Genomic DNA, 20,953 nt, shown 5'->3' with positions numbered 1-20,953 from the left:
CTTGAACTTATTTCTCGCATATTAATGTTGATGGGCCCCCTAGCTAAATTCGCCTTGAGCCCCCAAATTGCTAAGTCCGCCACTGGAACTAGGCCACTTTTCACTTCTGGAAAACGTTCAAAAAGTTGAAAAAAATGGCCTACATTCAAATCATACACCTTACTCTTAATCTTTGCTTTAACCATGTAGTTAATCATTATTGCGTTTGTTTGTTTGTTTTTTTGCCCTGTTCACTGTGCATTAACATCAGTTTTGGGTGTTCACAAATGTTCAAAACAATGTAGTAGTAGTAGTAGTAGTAGTTATTAGTTATATTATTACATATTTTTCCTTTTCTTTCTCTTCTTTCTGTCTAAATTGTTGTTGTTGTTGTCATGGTGACCGGTGTCGGCCAGAGGAGGATGGGTTCCCCCCCTGAGTCTTGGTTCCTCTCAAGGTTTCTTCCTCATGCAAAAAACTAGGGAGTTTTTCCTTGCCACTGTCGCCTTTGGCTTGCTCACTGGGGGCTAGGACTCGGCACTTGTAAAGCTGCTTTGTGACAACAACTGTTGTAAAAAGCGCTATATAAATAAAATTTGATTGATTGATTGATAGTAGTAGTAGTAGTTGATGATGATGATCATCATCATCATCTTTCGAATGGCCTGATTATCATCATCAAGAGTTGGTAAGAAGTATTTTATAGCCTAATTCCACACATAATTACTATATTAATCTCGGAATTGTACTAAAAGAATACAATTCTGGAGTGGGAAAGTGTAACAAAACTGGGATTTAAAAAATCTGTTAAAACTCTGTTAACGCATTGGATTCTTTTTGTCCACTAATGGGAAATGTGTTATTTTATTCCTTGCTTTAAGCTTTACATTCATCAAAAAAGCCAGCGAATTAAATGGAACAGCACGGCAGATCTGCTAACAGAAGGCAGCACTGCCTCACCAGTCGGAATAACTGAACCGGCCTGTACTGAATGAATGAATGTTTCAATTTATATAGCGCCTTATCTAGATACCCAAGGCGCTTTACAATTGTTAACGCAGCTACGTTACAGATAACCAATCACACACCGGCGAGAAGCGGCAGCCAATTGCGCACAGCGTACTCTCTACCGGGATCCACAGCCCCCTGGGGGACTGAATGGGGTGCAGGAAGGGGAGAGAGGACAGACCCTAGTGGCAGAGCACCATCAACCACTGGGCACACACACATTCATGCACACACACTCAGACAACAACTTGTTTTTATTGAACAGAGACACAGACACACACACTCGGGGAGAGACACAGACAGACACACTCGGGGAGAATTTGTCAGGGAGGGCCAATTTACCTAACCTCCATGTTTTTGGACTGTGGGAGGAAACCGGAGATCCCGGAGGAAACCCACGCAGACACGGGGAGAACATGGAAACTCCACTCAGATAGGGACTTGAACCCAAGACCCCAGTGCTGAGAGGCAAACGTGCTAACCACCAAGCCACCATGCTGCCCTGTACTGAAATAAACATTTTAACTTAAATATTTGACCTAAATATTGCTGAGTTACAAGCTAGTGATTAGTGTATCCACCATAAAATACTAGACAGAAAAGCTTATACTGACTCATTTGAGAGAAGAGCATTTCAGAACCTCTTAGTTAATGAATTTGAATAGAGTCAGCTTAAAAATCACTTCAGCAAAGTTACAAAGAGGAGGGATGAGAATCCACGTCATTGTTTTCACAAACCTAAGATGATCAGCTGTGGCTAAAGCTTTGTTTTGTACATTGCTATAAATGCTCCATCCAGTAGAAGGCAGTGTTTACAGGTGAATACAGCACTGTTAATTTAAACAATTATTTGGCCAAGATGTGCGTACGATTTGAAAAAAGGATATGTTTTATTGTTATATTTTGTTCTTGTTACATGCATTTAAGACAAACATTATGCAATATACATTCCCCAAGGTTGTTCAATTAGTGTGTTCAGTTAGCAGTTTTCACTAGCCAGAATCCCCAGTAAATGCTTTTACAGGCTTGTCTCTGAGCATCTTTTGAACTATATGTTCTTGACAGGATGGTCTTCATTCATCTCACACAGTTGTGTTGTGTATTTACACTTAAAGTGTAGTGCAGTGTGCTGTTTTAGTCTTATATGTTGCACAAGAAACCAGAAGAAATCCCATCTCATTCCAGAGTATACAAAGTATATACAGAAATGTCATTAAAACCTGTACTTGAATGTAAGGAACCACTAACTGCAAATGTTACTAAAGGGGCCAGCTTCCACTCTGTGTTATGACAAACTTATCTTTCTGGGTCATTAATTATACAAAGAGAATTCTACTGAATAAATGTATAGAAGATGGCTCCAAAGATGTGTGCAAAACATTTGTCTATGAGACATTTCAAAATATTCAAACATTATTCCACTAAATAGATAAAAATACTTTAATAAATAAAACTTACTATAAAGCTATGATTTGTAACAGTTATAAACTGTTCTATTAGACAGTTTTTTAGACTATAATAATACTCTGTCATTTACCTTGCTCTGTGTTATTAATTAATTAATAGCTTTAGATAACAGGCATCCTTTCATGACATATTGAATATTGAACCAAATATGGAATCAATTCAAATGATAAACACATTTTCCTATTAACTAAAAAGTGTAACATTGGTTTATGGAACTAAAGAGACTCCAGAGACTCCATCATCATCCATAATATTAAAAGAAATCTATAAATAACATTGATTCTTTAAATCAGTCCAAGGTCTTCAGACATAATATTTTTTGCTCTGTTAACTGCGATTTTTTCTTGGGGCTTTTCAGATTTCCGTGGTTTGTTGACTTGACTGTAAATGGCACTGATCTCGTCTGCCTTCTTGGCTTGTGCGTCTTGCATGCTTTCTTTCACAGCACCACATTTAAGATCTTCAGGTCGTTGGTGAATTATGCTTACATCCGGTAAACTGTAGATATGTTCTTCTTCATTATGAACTTGAACTCCTTGTTTCTGGATGGACTTTGGTATGATGTGACACACCTCAGCGTACACTGGTTCTGGCTGACTGTCATAGTGAGGTTTTTCTATGGTGATGGGGAGTTTGAGTGTGTTAGCAGGATGACTACAGGCACACATTTGAGGATTAGGGTTGGGTTGGATGACATCATGAGGTTCACAATACACTGGTTCTTCGTACTCTCTGTGAAGGTGACTAAGCCTACTGTTAAGAGTCTCTTGTGCTCTAATGGCATTGATGGGCTGTGCAGATAAACACTCGCCTAAGCAAAGAACATCAGCAGGAGTGGAATACACAGGTTCAGGCAAGCAACTGAAATCACAGGAATGTCTGTGTGTAGATTTGGATGAACCAATGGCAGCTTTGATACCTGATGCCTCAGCTGAGGCAATAGGAACTACAGAACTAGAATACATAGCATTTGAGAAACCAATTATGGTTGAGCTGGGAACACTAACTGGGGTAGACTGCACACACTCACAGTTTATGCTCGAGTCAGAACTGGTGTTACTCTGAGTGTCCATCGGGGCGGCACTGTGGGGTCGCCTGGGCAGAGGGGAACCAGGAGAGAGGGGAGAGCTGCTGCCCCCAGAGATACCTAGGTTCTTCTGCTGCCGCATGGCCAGCTCCATGTGGCGGAGGATCTCCTCACCTTGCATCGTCTCAAAGGTGAACGTGCCAGGACCAGAAGAACATCGCCGGCCGGCCTCAATTGAGAACATCATCTAAGAATCGAAACAAGAGAATCAATGTTGAAAATAGTACATGTATGAGGGCAGAGGATATTATTCAAAAGTGAGTACTGCAGTGTAAGAAACGGCTTACATAATTATGGCTTGCAAGGCTTGTTATACAGAGTTCATACAACACACGTAACCATTATGTCATATAGTAGCTATTGCATCATCAACAGAATGAGGCAGCTCACTCTTTGCTCAGGATGATGATTCATTGTCTGTCATTGTGATTTGTCCTCTTTATACAAGCACCTGCCTGTAAACTAATCTCTCTGACGGCCCAAAAAGTGAGTTAACACTGTTATACTCTCTAATCCATTAACTAAGTCCAAACACAGAGTTAAACTTTGTACTATGGCTCAGCAGAGCTTTCACTTCAGTGTATCTAAATAATGGACACAGAAAACCATTCAGAGACTTCCAAGCATTTCACATTACACAGTTGACACATCTGTGAAAGATGCTGTGTAATACAAAGCAATCCAGTGAAGCCCAGCTTGCCTGCTTGTCTTGCTTTGTATGCCTTGAACCAAGACAAGGATTTTATGTCTAGAAGCAGTACTGTCCTCTGTTCTGCCACGCCTAAATGAGTCCTTTTACCCACAGCAAAAAACAAAAATTGTTACAAAAAAAAAACACAACTGTTACCAAAAACCTTGAGGTTGTTAAATGATAAAATGCAGAATGTAATGAAGGAAATTAAGAAAGCATCACATGTAAAATGTTGTCTTTGCTGCCTTGATCATGACAGCAATTGACTGACCTTGTCCCGTCCGTAGCGTCGGAGCTGCTTGTAAGGCCAAGCCATTATGACCTGCCTACTCTCGATGTCTTTTAGCAACAGGGAGTCTTGACTAGCCTGGAGCCAAAACTCCCCCCACAGGCCACATTGCGCCGATGCTTCAGACTCCACCACTGCCACGCGAAACTCAAAGACTGACAGGAAAGAGATGCTGGAGTTCAGCCATGCTTTGATAAAGCACAGGAAATAATGTCCAATGGGAACTGGAGAACTAAGGATCTCAGAGCTTACTACTGATCAAAGTACTCTAAGCAGACCAACCTTCTTCTCTGGAGGCATAGATCTCATTCTCCTCCATCTGTGGGATCTGCCTTGGTGTATTACTGGTGACTTTCTGTTATGCACAGAAATTAGGAAGTGAACATGAAGTACAGCAGGAGAAGGGACCATCCTGTTGGCACTGAAAAGAACTTGTTAATAAGACCATGAATGGATCAAAATCAATTTTCATTTAATTCCAGTTGAGGTATAAAAAATGAAACATCACCTGAAAAGCAATGTCACAGATCTTCTCCACCCATTCTCCACAACCCTCCTTCTCCACTGCAAACACAAGCTTCTTCTCATCAGTCAAGACGCAGAATGCGGCCATGTTGTCACCAGGATGGGCCTCTGCGTGGGGAGGCAGTCTTGCGACGCTGATGCAGTCTGCGAGCCGGATGACCTTGCGGTCAGGTGGCCTCCGGATCACCGGTGAGCGTTCTGAAGCCGTTAGCTCGAGCCGAGCCACACCATTCCGGCTACCAGGGTAAACTGACAGCCAGTATCTCTTCCATTTCTACCGGTGGTGCCCCAGAGCGGAGAATAGAGAAAAATACCAGAAGAGACAGATTTTAATGAGAACAGAAGTAGTCAATCCTTCTACCAACAATGTGTCCCATAATAATCTTATGAAACTCATTGTACTGACTAGTCAGATTCCTAGTAGTTTTTATGTCCGTTGTGTCCATGCAACCCCACATCTTCCTCTGACTACACTGAGAGAGCTCAGAGCGATCTAGATACTGGAACATGCCACATGTTTCTCTGGGTAATAAGCAACATGGACCCCATGTTTTTTGTGCCTAGGAACTGGCACTGTTGAACTATAGTTATTATTTTTAGCACATTTCACCCAAAAGAAAACTAGGAACTACGCAACACAAACCATATGTAGTCATTTTAAAGTTCAGTTTTTGTTAATACTCCAAAAGAACACATGGAGTGTAACAGTAGTATTCTTGTCAGTATTAAAATAATGACAATTTTATCTTTATCTCTTTTGTCTCGAGAGGGTGTGTTTTAAGGGTTGGGTACCACCACAGGTACGCTACTGAATGCGCATGTACAATAACGTGCGTCAGACATTGCGAAACACATATGTACGCTGTCTTAACATGTAGAGACAAACTCTGCCTCATCTTTTTATCATATCTTCACATAACTTCACACCCGGTGCTTAGAAGACTTGTCTAGGCAAACTGAAACCGGAACTACAACGCCTATATACTATCATACTTAGGCAAATTTATATATATAAAAAAAAACATTTACATTTTGCCCACTGTTTTATCTGGCTGGAATATCTGTAATGTAAGCAGGCGAAGAAGCACATATCTAATCTGGTTTTGTGGTGGCAAGGTGTAACATTTTGTAGGTTTCAGTTTACAAGAGTTATATATTTCTCTGACTGGAACAAAAACATTGTCATTTATGTTCTGTATTACTTTGGAAACTATTGGGCTAAGTTAAAAACTCAGTGGCGAAAAGTATTTCATGTCTTACCTCAGAATGTTTGTGGTGTTGCAGATAAACCTCTCCTCCTTTTACATGGGTATCCATTCCTATATGTTCCGAAATGTTCGGTCTCAGAATGTTCTGATCAGTGAAAACGCTTTTATATGTTAGCTGCTGAAAAAATCCGTAAAGCCCGAGATGCCAAACCTGTGAATGTGAATATTGACTCCGCCCGAAAAACTAATTTCTTTCCTCTAACTTTATGCCCAACCCAGTGAGTATTTTTCAACATAACGCAAACGACATAATATGCATATCTCCGTCTCTCAAGGTAGGCCAGTCAGACTTGAATTATGGAGTTTTTTTCTTTACTTGTCCATTAGGGCTACAGTAACACAACTGACCTAAGAATATTCCCAAACACAATACATTTAAAAATATGAATGACAAAATCTAGTTCAATTTAATATTTTAGAACGTTAAGATATTACACATGCTATATATTTCTAGAATTTAGAAATAGAATCATAACGAGACATTAAAAAACAGAATAGAAGCAAGATAACATGAGTCAGATTTAGGATATAGCCTGTTGGTTGACTTTTCGAGTAATTAAATGCTTGTCAGAATTTGAATGCATGAAGGTTTTCATTCAACATCCGGTAAGTGGTTTATGATGCTCAAGAAAAAAAATGCATTTAAAATTATCTAGAGTATAGGAACTAAACCTTGGAATTAAAAAGTACGACGTTCATTAGGTTATACAAGCTTCCTTTAGAAACCACTAATGTAATCCGATTATTGTTTTCAATGGCTATATTATAGATTGGCTTCGTCTAATTTAAATAACCAATTTTATGTAGAATTATATCTTATAACTTAAATTCAGCAGTTAAAATTCCTATTCAGTGTCACATAACTGCACACTGCATTCCCCCTATAGCACAAAACAAATGGTACACGCATACACAGTTATGCATAAGCAGTAAACAATTTACAAGATACATACAATTGACACTTGTAATAAGTCTGGCCAAAATGTGAGTAAAATTGAATAAAATTCAAATTATGATGTTGATTTATCTTAAGATCACACTCTATTGCATCTCACAGTGTAAGTTAGGAGAATATGCATAACCCAACTTTTAAAACATTCCCCATTTGCAAAACTATGTGAGAATATGTGCATAGCAGTGGAGATAAAATTGATCATAGATCAATGCTGGGGCTGCAGTCAGTTATATCCATTCAGAGACCAGACAGATGATGTTGCTTTGTACTGTATATGTAATGTCATATAATCCTTGTGAAGCATGAGTGTCATTCATTATCATCTTGTGTGTAGGGCAACACTTTTTGGGAGATGATGTACAATAGTGGATGACCACTACCATGTTTCAAATGTTATCTTAAGATTCAATTAAAATGATATTAGCAATGCAGGCGTCTTGAACTAGAAACTTACCAACTACTGACAACTCGAATTAGTCCCATCCCTGCATCCCTGACAAGGAAAGTTAAAGGGGATTCTCAAAGCCACAAAGTCTACTGTGCTGTGGAGAGGGAGAGGTATCGGATGTCCTCAGGGACACCTAGCCGAACACATTTGATGTGTCAATAGAGTAAACATAAATTGGCATACACAAGAAACCTTTTAAATTTGCATGACAAATTACTTCCTTGTGTAAAATAAGGTTTGCTGCCTTACAAGACTTTAACTGTAATCAGTAATATAAAGGTCATTCACAGTAGTGCATTAAAACAACACACTACCAATTACTACCTTTAACTATAGAGTAGCTCATGCAGCTATAGATCAATGCAATGAAATATGAATTAGGGTGACCTATTAGATCCAGATGACAAAAGCCTTCTTTCCACGCTGCCAAGCTACTTGTGTTTTTCCATTAGTAGTTTAGGTGTCAATCAAGACCAAAATAAATAGGAAGTACGTCTTTATAAAACATTTGGCTTTGCCTTCAGGCAGAGATGCAGAAAACCCGATCCAGACGCGTTAGTGCATCTAGAGGGTCAGCTCAACAAGCAGATCGTATCTCGCTCAACCATACTACACCTGGGTAACACATGGTGCGTACGCACACACACTTCATACCAACTTACCCTAGCATAAATTCACCAGTCAAGATCACCTTAAACTTCTGCACATTGTGTCATTGTGTTTAGGACTGCCATTTGATGGAATGACTATTTACAGGCAGAGCTACACAGACAGATACAGCCCTCCAGCCTTGCACAGATCACAATACATACAGCATCAGCCTAACAGCTGGTAAACAAGTGACAGTGCAGAGTCTAGCCCAGATATTACTTTTGCAATCAGAAGTTGCAGGGGATTGTTCTTACAACACAACTTCCCAGACCCATCGTAAAATAACATGGCACAACAAATTTTGTCCCATGCCGAAAAATAATCTATATTTTACCTATATTTTTGCATGCTGAATGGAAATGTGTTTCAAGAATATCTCCATTACACATAAAAGGTAAAATGGTTATCTTAGGAAGATCACATTGTAAAGCATGTTTTTTTTTGTTTGATTCACTCATCATGTAAAGTGTGGAAAAGCAGCATCTCCCCATAGACACCAAAGAGAGAGGTCAGAGTGCAGAGATCAAATTTAGGCAAAACTCATACACCTGTACATAGTTGTATATACAGAAGTTGGTCTGTACATATTGTAAGTGTTTAACAGCCTTATTTATTGAAGTAGTAACTAACTGCTGTTAGTTAAAAACCTTGCCAGAACAAACCCCTCTAAAACCATATTTGAATTAATCATAAAAGTCTTAAAGGTTAACAAAGAAAATGTATTCAATTACAACCTTAAACATTGCCAAAATATTGGTGACATTTATTTTTGGATTGGAGGTTTTCCCTTCTTTGAATAGGTGAATTTCTGCCACAACTGGAATGCATTACTATCAGAAAATGTATGTGTCTTAGGGAATCATCTGATTCCAAAGAGCACTTAATACACATATTGCTGCAGGCATGAGGTGGATTCAAGACTGCCACATGGTTAACACTGACACAGCACACCAATGTGCCACTTTAAATGTCATGTTTAAATAACAAACAGAAAAAAAAACAATTAAAAAAAGATTATCAACATTAGCTGCAAGCTGGATTGTGTATGACTAAGGTTAGGACCTCCTCCAGGATACTGTCTTGATATCTAGAAATAGGTTGAAAAATGTCTTTCGGAGTACTCATTCCAAATACAAAGCCCCAGAGACCCATATTTCTAGGTGGATGAAGCCCCCTAGTGGTCCCAGAGCATAGTTGCAGGCACTACTATATTTGCAGCCCCACATCCACCCAAATTTTCACACCAGTCAAACATTTTTCTGAATACCAGAGGAATTACAATTCAGAGATAACAACTAATCATACAGATGACCCATCATTGCAATATTACACACAAGCCCATAAGGGTCATCAGAAGATTGGAAGAAACACACTTAATCAGTTATGAGACCCCTTATGCATGATACAGGAAGTCCAATGTCTCACCAACTGACCAGTGGAGAATTTAAAATTGACAGGCAAATTTCCAACAAACCCAGTAAGTGCTCAGTTTTACAAAGTGACATGCACTAGCCATGAAACATTAACTGCCAACTTTTTCTTTTAAACAAAACTTTCAGAAATCAAATTGTATTAAATATAGCTGAGAACAAGATTCTTTTTTTCCTCAGGTCTACTCAGAGCGATCCAGATCTCTCTCCAGCCAAGACTCCACACACAAGTTTAAAAAAAAAAAAAAAAAAAAAAAAAAAAAAAAAGGTGATCATTTTTTACCAATCAGAATATCTTAGAACCCCTGGTTTGAAGTGTTGGCATCTACATAGTGATAAATGAAAATACCTGAAAAGACCTGAAACTAGTATACATCTACAAAGGTCAGTTCAAACGTTTATATTAATTATATTTTGCATATAAATCACATTTTTCCAGAACTGAAAGAGAAAGTTGTGCATCCTGCATGTTTCAACTGACATGTGAAAGTTTTGTTCATAAAAGTCACATCTCACTGCACTCACTATAGTGATATTTTTTCTAGTCCCAACAGTGCTCCCTAATAACCTTTTGAAACAGCATGCGATCACTTACAAAACCTTAGGTTGAGGTGGTTGGTCCTGAAATCATAATCTATCAGTTACACCAACTAAACACAATAAAATAACATTTTGCTTTCTTGGTGCTACCAATGTCATACTGACTAAAAAAAGAGCAAAATTATTTTTAATATAACCAGCAATTTGTAGGAATTATTCTCAGAGATATTACAAGAAATACCCATGTAAAGACAGCATAGAGGACTTGCAGGGCTGTATGACTCAATCATTAAGACAAACATTCAAGAGGGAACCTGCTCTTTTTATTTAATTATACTTTTTTTCTTCATTTTTGATAATGCAAGTTGCACAGTGACAGGACTTCAACTGAAGGGGGGAAAAACTGTGAAATATATCAAAGGTAGTCAGCTGCCACCAGCTTAAAACATTTTGTACTGGTCCACCTGTCAATGCTCCATTTTGGTGTCAGTCATTTCGCACCTCAACCTTCCCCCTCTTATGACACTTTCCTCCCCTCTAAACACTATTCAAAAGGAGAAAAATAAATGAAGAAAAAAAAAATTCACAATGTCCAGGGAGACACTGTGCTTCACTATCACAATAGTGGAGGTCACACAATTGTCTCTCTCAGATAACATGGAGTTGTTCCTGGATAGCTAGTCACAATCTGAAGCGGTCCATTTGTAGCATACACTGATTACCCTGCCCACCCCAACACCCTTCCTAGGTTACACATGAAGACAGACGAAAATAAAAAGCTTATAGAAGAGCATCAAACACCCCCCACCCATGAGTCACACCCCCTCAACCCTACACACTCATGCACCACCTATAATGGTGACATGGGTGGGGGTGACATCGGACCATCAGGGGTCACAAAGAGTCTCTATGAAGGAGCCTGTATTTGGTTGTTACTAGTATTTCACTCCTGGCACAAACTCCTTCGCTTCTGGGTTCAAACTGCTCTTGCGCTGAGGGACAAAACAGAAGATATAACAATTATGGTCAGGTTTTTCAAACACATTTTTAAATAAAGTCATGTATTTTTTATGCTCACATAAGACCACTGAAATTCAAAGTTCTGGTGCAACTCTGTCAAACTTATTTGTGTGTATACACTACAATAATATGTGTAATGCTTATCAGAAATGTAGTCTGGTCAACAACTTAAAAAATACATGTCAAGAAAAAATAAATCATGTTTTACAGTACAAGACAAGACATGCAGCTAAGCGCTGGTTCAAAGTAAACAGAACATTTAAGGAGGGATAGAGTATGAAAGTCCAAGCTGTGTTACAAAATTATAAGAAACTAGTAATCAGATCACAGATACATTTATAAAATATGGCAAATGCATGCAAATTAACATGAGATAATACTACCACTTCTCACACTGCTTCTCACACCTTTCACAACTTTCTCTTATCAATATTCTACTTGAAAAACTGTGACATGCAATGATACTGACGAAGACCAATAAACTGGATGGATAACTGTCTTAGTGTCTCAATGAACTGCAAGTAGGCAGCTGGATTAGGCTACCTTTTGTTATTGCCAATATTTAAACATAAGCTGTAGTAAGCTTTTCTGAAAAACACTGGCTAATGTGCCTTCATATCCTCACAGTCTGCACTGAAATTGTTGCTCTTAGAAAGAAAGAAAAATGCTCAGTCAACCTCTCGCTATAGTAACCACTCACAAAAGAGATTTGTAAATGGCCTTCCCAACTAGGCCATGACCGAGGTGCCCTAGAGCAAGGCACTTAACCCCAACTGCTCCCTGGGCGCCAGGGCTAGGAGTGCCCACCGCTCTGGGCACCTGTGCTACGACTCTTTACAATCTGGGTTTCGGAAGAGGCATTCTACAGAGACTGCTCTCCTGAGGGTCTCAAATGATCTTTTAATGTCTGCTGATGTTGGTGACTGCTCTGTGTTGGTGCTGCTGGATCTCAGTTCTGCGTTTGATACCATTGATCATGAAATACTGATAAATAGGTTACGTGACTGGGTGGGCATATCTGGAACAGCACTTGATTGGTTTATTTCTTATCTCACTGGGAGAAGTTTCTCAGTTACGATGGGAGATTACACGTCTGAGGCAACCCCATTAACCTGTGGGGTTCCACAGGGTTCAGTTTTAGGGCCTTTGTTGTTTTCTTTGTATATGTTACCTTTGGGGCAGATTTTAAATAGTTTTAATATTTCCTATCATTTATTTGCTGATGATATTCAGCTTTATTTCTCTTTTAAACCAAGTGAGGTTCATAGTTTGTCCAGGCTATTAGATTGTCTTCAATCAATCAGAGAATGGACCTCAAATAACTTCCTACAGCTAAATGACAACAAGACTGAGGTATTGATCATTGCTCCTGATAGGCTTAGTCAAACGATTAAGCAAAATCTTGGGCTTCTTTCCTCTGCTGTCCACACTAGCCTCCGAAATCTGGGAGTTATCTTCGATCAGTCTTTAGCATTTGATTCTCATGTTAAACAGCTGTCAAGATCCTGTTTCTTCCACTTGAGAAATATCAGTAAACTGAGATCTATGGTTTCAACAGCAGATCTAGAGATGCTGATCCATGCGTTTATTTCATCTCGCATAGACTACTGTAATGCCTTGTTTTCATCTCTCAGTGTATCAGCTCGTGGACGTTTACAGATAATTCAAAACGCTGCAGCGAGGTTACTGACCAAGTCAAGCAGACGGTCTCACATAACACCCATTTTAAAATCCTTACACTGGCTTCCTGTAGAATTCAGGATCCAGTTCAAGATTTTAACTTTAACATACAGAGCACTACACAACACAGCTCCTGTGTATGTCGCTGACCTGCTCCACCCCTACACTTCATCACGATTACTCAGGTCAAACAACCTGAGTTTACTGTCTGTGCCACGCTCATGTCTAAAGACTCGTGGAGACCGAGCATTTAAGGTGGTTGCTCCAAAACTGTGGAACACACTTCCTCCACATTTAAGATCAGCTAACACTGTAGATACTTTTAAAAAACAGCTAAAGACTTTCCTTTTTACGCAGGCGTTTAGTTAGTGGTGGAGGTTGCAGCCGTTGACCTTGTACACTGTATTTTATTTCTGTTTTATAGTGTGTGTTTTTGTGTCTTTGATTTATTTTATTTTATTTTCCGTTGTAAAGCACTTTGTGGCTTGTGCCTGTGAAAAGTGCTATATAAATGTATTTTACTTTACTTACTTTACTGTGTACCAGTACCACAGCCCCCTAGTCATCTCTAGTGTGTGTGTGTGTGTGTGTGTGTGTGTGTGTGTGTGTGTTCTCACTGCACAGATGGGTAAATGCGGAAGACAAATTCAGATTGAGATGTAAATCACAATGGGCAAATTGGCGACTTAAATTAACTTAGATACACATAGAAGGGTAGGCTAAGCATTTCTTTGGAGGGAGATATGGAACTGAAGGGAGGGATGGGCTAGTATTTAAAAGCAGCATCAGGTGTTCTTTTGCCATGTGACATGTCCTTCAAGTACAATACATTAATTTGATACATTCTTAATTTGCCCTATAACAGGGCATCATTATTATTAATTGTTATTCTAAATCTCAAGTGAAATTGCTTTTTTTTATTAGAAAATATAAAGTGTATGCGGAGATGTAAAATAAATGCAAGACCCCAATAGTAATCCGAAGGTAATATAATTCCGTGCACATTACAACAACCAAGTAACCCTTTGGAATAATAATTGCATTTTTAAGAAGTACCAAATTAACCATTAGTCAAAACCATCCAATCCCTGAATTTGAGTTATTTTCAATCACCATCAATATCAGATTAAAGAACTTACTACAATATCTTCGGTGTTTCCATCACTGACCGACAGCCCACTGAACTGCTGCTGAATCTGCCCGACCCCGAGGGGAAGGTCCCTTGCAGGAATAAACCAATCCTGATCCTCCTCCTCCAACATTTCCTGAAAGCAGCGTTCCAGGAATTCCTGCTCCAAAAGCTCCTCTTCCACCTGCATGTGGATTAAAGACAAACCACAAATATCATTTCTGCGCAATCTGCAGTTTATTTTGGATTGTATTTTATACACAGTCCACCCTTTCATTTTATTCTAGCCCCAACCTAAACCAGGTACTCAAGGGTCAGAGAACACAAATTATTTTTTGCAGGTGAGCTCCAAGCTGGAAAAGAACAAAGGCATAGAACAGCAGGGGACACGCATGGTTAGGACTGGGAACTTAGTTAGCAAGCCCTTCGTGAGATCAATCAGATGCATCAAAGGAGAATCCTCATTTACTGTGCCCTTCCAGGACTTGCATAAAAAGCTATCTAACCTGTCTGTTGTACTCTTCCTCATTCTCCATCCACATGTACTCTGCAAAGGGGTTTGGCTCTCCTTCCTTATGTCCATTCACCACACTGTCTTCTTTCCCATGACCACCGCTGCCTCCAGGTGTCTGTGCCGCCTCAGGACTATTGATATCTGTAGGCTCTGAGGATGATTAAATTAATAAAATATTACATGCCAGAATAAACATTTTGTTTAACGTTCTTTATATAGAAAGGAATGTGCATATCTAGGTAAGGAATAGCTAAAATCATTTAGACAATTGACATTAATTTGATTTAAAAAATATTATAATGATATACTCAATGTAATTGTTTCAACGCTTTATAATACATTTACAATTTCAATTAAGTGGGCATTAGGTAGAGCAGATGAGATTTCATTAGATATCAAGTTGTTAATCTGGTTTAAAATGAAATCCGGACAAGCATTTTTCATTCAGTACTGAAAAGTAGGTCACACATTCCTGAGTGTCTTTGGCATGGCATTCAGTAACTTTAAAAACTGCTATAATCTTTTCTAATAGCATTTTAAAAATGTATATGTGTAGTAATTAGTTTAAGACTAATTACTAGTCAAAGGGAAATAATTAACAGTGGTAAAGCCATTTAAAAATAAAAGGTCCCTGGTATATGGGACAGCAGTCAACAAAGATAATTTGCTTAATATAGTAATACATTTAAATTATTACAATATCTGGTGATATCGGTTATCAATTGATGATATCGTTTAAAGATTTGAATATTCAAATCTCATAATTAAGTTACTCATGAATGGTAAAACACTGTATACAATACAAAGAAAAAAACATTTGACAAGAAATACTTCCTGTAGCACACTAAACACTACTCAGTCTATATAAAAGCCTACATAAAATTAAGGATAAACCAACAAAGCAAAAACGAGAATGCTTGAAACGACGTTTAATAGCAGGGAGAAAAGTGGACGATGAACCAGGAGAAAAGAAAAACACAACTGAACAACGGTCTAAAGAGAGCAATACACGCAAGCAAATGAGCTTGTCCTTCAGAAATGATAAATGTCTTTAATCCAGTGTCTTAGCTGCCCATCCAGCAAGGACGTTGTGACTAAGACCGATCCACATACTGATCCGTCTATGGATCATTCGCACTTTTACAAGGCGTCTGCGTCCTTTCATCTACACGGTGCAGCTCGCCACCACCACGGGCTATAAGCACAGACACGGGTCCTCTTCCCCAACACCCCACCACGTGTAACTGGACGTTTGGCGAAAATAATGAGTCCATGCTGAAGTTTTTTAAACGTGAAACAACATTTCTAAATAAGTTCGAGTAGCCGACTCCTCGTGAAAGCCAACCAACTACATGATGTACACACTATACACGACGAGCATTTCCAGGGATTTATGATGCGAAGATTTGCGAAATCGCTTAACGACACTCTCGCGATATTTCGGAGGGAAGGCCGAGGTCGAAGTTAGCTTAGCCGAAACGAGGCCTTGGCCAACAGCGTTTTAGTCCACACAACGCTCGTCTCGGCTAGCTATTAGCTAGCTACACAACACTTATTCCGTAAATTCAGTGTTGCTCATGAATGAGTTTAAAGTAATACCAACAAAACAGCTACCATACAGAAAAAACCCAACTGAGAATGTTTTTGGGAGGAAATGAAAGACACACTCCCGTGTGGTTCTAGCTGTTAGCACTAACGACTGGGAGAACACCAACATTAGCTAGATGGCTCTTTAGTTAGCCAGTAGCTAAACACGTCGCCAGTTATTTTGCTTGCCTTAAAGCAACGATATGGTCCCAAGGTGGGATGAGCAGTGAAAAGTTTGATATAATATTACTTACCAGGCATTTTAATGACACTGTATTTCTTAATTATTCCGAAATAACTCTCGTGATAGAGGAATTTTACCTATTTGCAGCAACACTGTTACCTGGCTAGCTTTCAATACTACGTCAGACCATTCATGTGGAGTGGCTTTCAAACAAACACACGCGCGCCCTCTCCTGGTCACATTTTAAAGTGTCATTTAATGACACCATTAGCTGGATTATTCTGTTTCCGCTGATGAGTCGCAGACGCACGAAAGTGTCAAAGCGCATTTTTACTACACTGCTCAAAAAATAAAGGGAACACTTAAACAACACAATATAACTCCAAGTCAGCCACACTTCTGTGAAACCAACCTGTTCAGTTAGGAAGCAACACGGATTGTGAATCAATTTCACCTGCTGTTGTGCAAATGGAATAGACAATAGGTAGAAATGAGAGGCAATTAGCAAGACCCCCCCTATAAAGGAGTGGTTCTGCAGGTGGGGACCACAAACCACTTCTAAGTATCTATGCTTTCTGGCTGATGTTTTGGTCACTTTTGAATGATGGTGGTCCTTTCACACTCGTGGTAGCATGAGACGGACTTTACAACCCACACAAGTGGCTCAGGTAGTGTAGCTCATCCAGGATGGCACATCAATACGAGCTGTGGCAAGAAGGTTTGCTGTGTCTGTCAGCGTAGTGTCCAGCGTAGTTGTGCAAGAAGGAACAGGAGGAGCACTGCCAGAGCCCTGCAAAATGACCTCCAGCAGGCCACAAATGTGCATGTGTCTGCACAAACGGTTAGAAACAGACTCCATGAGGATGGTATGAGGGCCCGACGTCCACAGATGGGGGTTGTGCTCACAGCCCAACACCATGCAGGACGCTTGGCATTTGCCAGAGAACACCAGGATTGGCAAATTCACAACTGGCGCCTTGTGCTCTTCACAGATGAAAGCAGGTTCACACTGAGCACATGTGACAGACGTGACAGAGTCTGGAGACGCCGTGGAGAGCGATCTTCTGCCTGCAACATCCTTCAGCATGACCAGTTTGGCAGTGGGTCAGTAATGGTGTGGGGTGGCATTTCTTTGGAGGGCCGCACAGCCCTCCATGTGCTCACCAGAGGTAGCCTGACTGCCATTAGGTACCGAGATGAGATCCTCAGACCCCTTGTGAGACCATATGCTGGTGCGGTTGGCCCTGGGTTCCTCCTAATGCAGGACAATGCTAGACCTCATGTGGCTGGAGTGTGTCAGCAGTTCCTGCAAGATGAAGGCATTGAAGCTATGGACTGGCCCGCCTGTTCCCCAGACCTGAATCCGATTGAGCACATCTGGGACTTCATGTCTCGCTCCATCCACCAACGTCACATTGCACTACAGACTGTCCAGGAATTGGCGGATGCTTTAGTCCAGGTCTGGGAGGAGATCCCTCAGGAGACCATCCGCCACCTCATCAGGAGCATTCCCAGGCGTTGTAGGGAGGTCATACAGGCACGTGGAGGCCACACACAATACTGAGCCTCATTTTGACTTGTTTTAAGGACATTACATCAAAGTTGGATCAGCCTGTAGTGTGTTTTTCCACTTTAATTTTGTGTGTGGCTCCAAATCCAGGCCTCCATTGGTTAATAAATTTGATTTACATTGATTATTTTTGTGTGATTTTTGTTGTCAGCACATTCAACTTTGTACAGAACAAAGTATTCAATGAGAATATTTCTTTCATTCAGATCTAGGATGTGTTATTTAAGTGTTCCCTTAATTTTTTGAGCAGTGTATCCAGGGAGGGGATCTAGGGGATCTGTCCCAGCCTCAGAAACTGTCTGCTCCAAACAAGTGCTACTGCACATGGGACACAATCAAAAAAATATATCATACTGTCTGACTTTGGATTTCCTTGCATTGTCTGGGAACACACTTGGACTTTTGGAGCCACCCGACGATGATCCGGTTAGTACATTTTGTTGAAATCACAGGCTTGGCATGTCCTGTCAAATCTTAATCTAAGTTCTCTCAATGCATGTATGTATTGATCCTGATATGGATCCAAGCCAATGCACCAATGATATTAGGGTAAGCTGTAACCAAAAATAGTGATTATACAACTGTAACTGATCAAATAAGAAACTAATGGTGGCAAATTGATGTAACGTGCCATCTTGTAAAACTTCCCCGTGATGTAGAGAGGTCTTTTGTGGCCAGGGAAGGTGATTAATATGTGTGTGAGTGACTTCAACACCAGACAAACACGTCTTATTGTGCGGCAAATAGTTCCTTTATTGAGGTTCTCTGTGCTCCCAACAGAATAATGAACTCCCACTTGCAAAGAATAGCAATATAACAGGTCATCTGTGGTACAGTGAGAGCATGGCTTTATGCCTTCTGGTGCTGTATTTTTGGACCCAGCAGCCTACATTAATATTTCACACCATCACCAGAGAATCTGTATCTCTCAATGAGATACTCATCTCCAAAGGCCAATGGGTCTGACCTGTCCCGGAACAGTGTTTCACACCTAAATGCTCCTCATTAAGGCTTAAGGCTTCCTCATCCAGTACATCCTCCAACAATGGCATGCCATTATGAAGAGGAAACAGGGGAATTGGAGTTGGAAATATATACTGAAAATATATTAATTAGGATTAATTTTAGTCTGGTCTGGAGCAGGCTAGCTGCAGAGAGTAAATCACCATAGATATTTGACCAGGGAGGATTTACACTGCTTTCATGCAACTGACTTGAGTCTAAATTCAGGCAGGATCCCTTATCTTGCTTTTGTACAATACACCTCAAGACACACACTTAAATGCACAAATGATAACTAGAAACAAGTGCATCACATAACTATGAGATGAGAGACATGCACATACCCACATTACAAAGCAAACATGAAAACAAACACCTAGATGAACACGCCAAAATGGAGGGAACAAAGGCTGTACCATGACAGTATTCATTAACTTTAACAATTTGTTATTTAGTTCTACATTTGATTGTAGAGTGTATGAAAAGTAGACACAATTTACAAGATTTACCACTATTATCATTTGATTACTGAAATACTCCTGATGACCAGGTGCTGAGGCTGTCCCCGGACACCATGTGGAGAGCTTTCAGCAAGATCAATACTTGGAAAGCTCCTGGACCTGACAACATTCCTGGTCATGTACTGAAGAACTGTGCCTGGGAACTCGCAGAGGTCTTTACGGACATCTATAACACCTCTCTGAGTCAGGCGGTGGTTCCCACCTGTTTCAAAGTCACCACCATAATCCCTGTCCCAAAGAAGGCATCGCCATCATGCTTCAATGACTACCGTCCAGTTGCACTAACCTCCATCCCCATGAAGTGCTTCGAACGGCTAGTCATGCACCACATCAGGTCCCCCCCCCCTTCCTGGACCCCTACCAGTTTGCATATCGGTCTAATTGCTCAATTGATGATGCCATCTCCACTGCTCTACACTCAGCCCTTACACACCTGGACAGGAAGGACACCTACGTCAGAATGCTGTTCCTGGACTTCAGTTCGACATTCAGTACAATCATCGCCCAACAGCTCATTCACAAACTGGACAGTCTGAGGCTGAGCACATCACTGTGCAACTGGCTGCTAGACTTCCTGACCGGAAGACCACAGGCAGTGCGGGTTGGCAGTAACACATCCAACATCATCACACTGAACACAGGGGCTCCCCAAGGATGTGTGCTGAGCCCCCTTCTGTTCACGCTGCTGACCCACGACTGCACACCAGAGCACCCCTCAAATATCTTCATCAAGTTTGCGGATGACACGACGGTGGTGGGTCTCATCAGCGACAATGATGAGACACACTACAGGAGCGAGGTGAGCCGCCTAGCCTCCTGTTGCAAACACAACAATCTTTCTCTGAACACCGACAAGACCAAGGAGATTGTTGTGGACTTCAGGAGAACTCGCACACAGCACACTCCCCTGTTCACCAACGATACTGCTGTGAAGAGGGTGAGCAGCACCAAGTTCCTGGGTGTGCATGTCACAGAGGACCTCTCCTGGACCACCAACTCAGCATCATTAGCCAGGAAGGCTAATCAGCCGCTCTACTTTCTCCGCAATCTAAGAAGAGCCGGTGCCTCAACCCCCATCATGAGCACCTTCTACAGTGGGGCCATCGAAAGCATCCTGACCAGCTGTCTCACCGTGTGGTATGGGGCCTGCACGGCATCCTGCCGCAGGTCCCTCCAGCGCATCGTGAGCGCAGCTGAGAAGATAGTTGGTACCTCTCTCCCCTCCCTTCCGGACTTATTCAGCTCCTGCCTCACACGGAAAGCCCTCTGCCTGGCAGGAGACCCAACCCACCCACTACACAGTTTCTTCAGCCTGCTGCCATCAGGGAGGATACTGTGGAGTCTCAGGGCTAGGACAACCAGACTGAAGGAAAGCTACATTCACCAGGCTGTAAGGATGCTGAACTTT

The 20,953-nt window shown here is 40.7% G+C and overlaps 2 protein-coding genes across 2 annotated transcripts; both read right to left on the bottom strand.

Annotated features, from left to right (window-relative positions):
* Positions 1-1,853: 1,853 nt before the first annotated feature.
* Positions 1,854-6,552, bottom strand: dok1a (docking protein 1a). The gene is made up of 5 exons (XM_076974554.1): positions 6,307-6,552; positions 5,030-5,320; positions 4,804-4,876; positions 4,504-4,676; positions 1,854-3,728 (listed from the first exon to the last, which is right to left on the bottom strand). The coding sequence occupies exons 1-5, from the start codon at positions 6,361-6,363 to the stop codon at positions 2,739-2,741; spliced, it is 1,584 nt and encodes a 527-aa protein (XP_076830669.1). The 5' UTR covers positions 6,364-6,552; the 3' UTR covers positions 1,854-2,738.
* A 4,087-nt stretch (positions 6,553-10,639) lies between these two features.
* On the bottom strand, positions 10,640-16,682 carry paip2b (poly(A) binding protein interacting protein 2B). The gene is made up of 4 exons (XM_076974695.1): positions 16,523-16,682; positions 14,674-14,831; positions 14,178-14,351; positions 10,640-11,330 (listed from the first exon to the last, which is right to left on the bottom strand). Exons 1-4 carry the CDS (start codon positions 16,527-16,529, stop codon positions 11,274-11,276), a joined length of 396 nt encoding a protein of 131 aa, XP_076830810.1. The 5' UTR covers positions 16,530-16,682; the 3' UTR covers positions 10,640-11,273.
* Positions 16,683-20,953: the final 4,271 nt, after the last annotated feature.

The sequence above is a fragment of the Brachyhypopomus gauderio genome, chromosome 15 (assembly GCF_052324685.1).
Source record: "Brachyhypopomus gauderio isolate BG-103 chromosome 15, BGAUD_0.2, whole genome shotgun sequence".
Taxonomy (NCBI): domain Eukaryota; kingdom Metazoa; phylum Chordata; class Actinopteri; order Gymnotiformes; family Hypopomidae; genus Brachyhypopomus; species Brachyhypopomus gauderio.
Note: the sequence above shows the minus strand (reverse complement) of the source record. Positions and strands in the feature narration are given on the sequence as shown.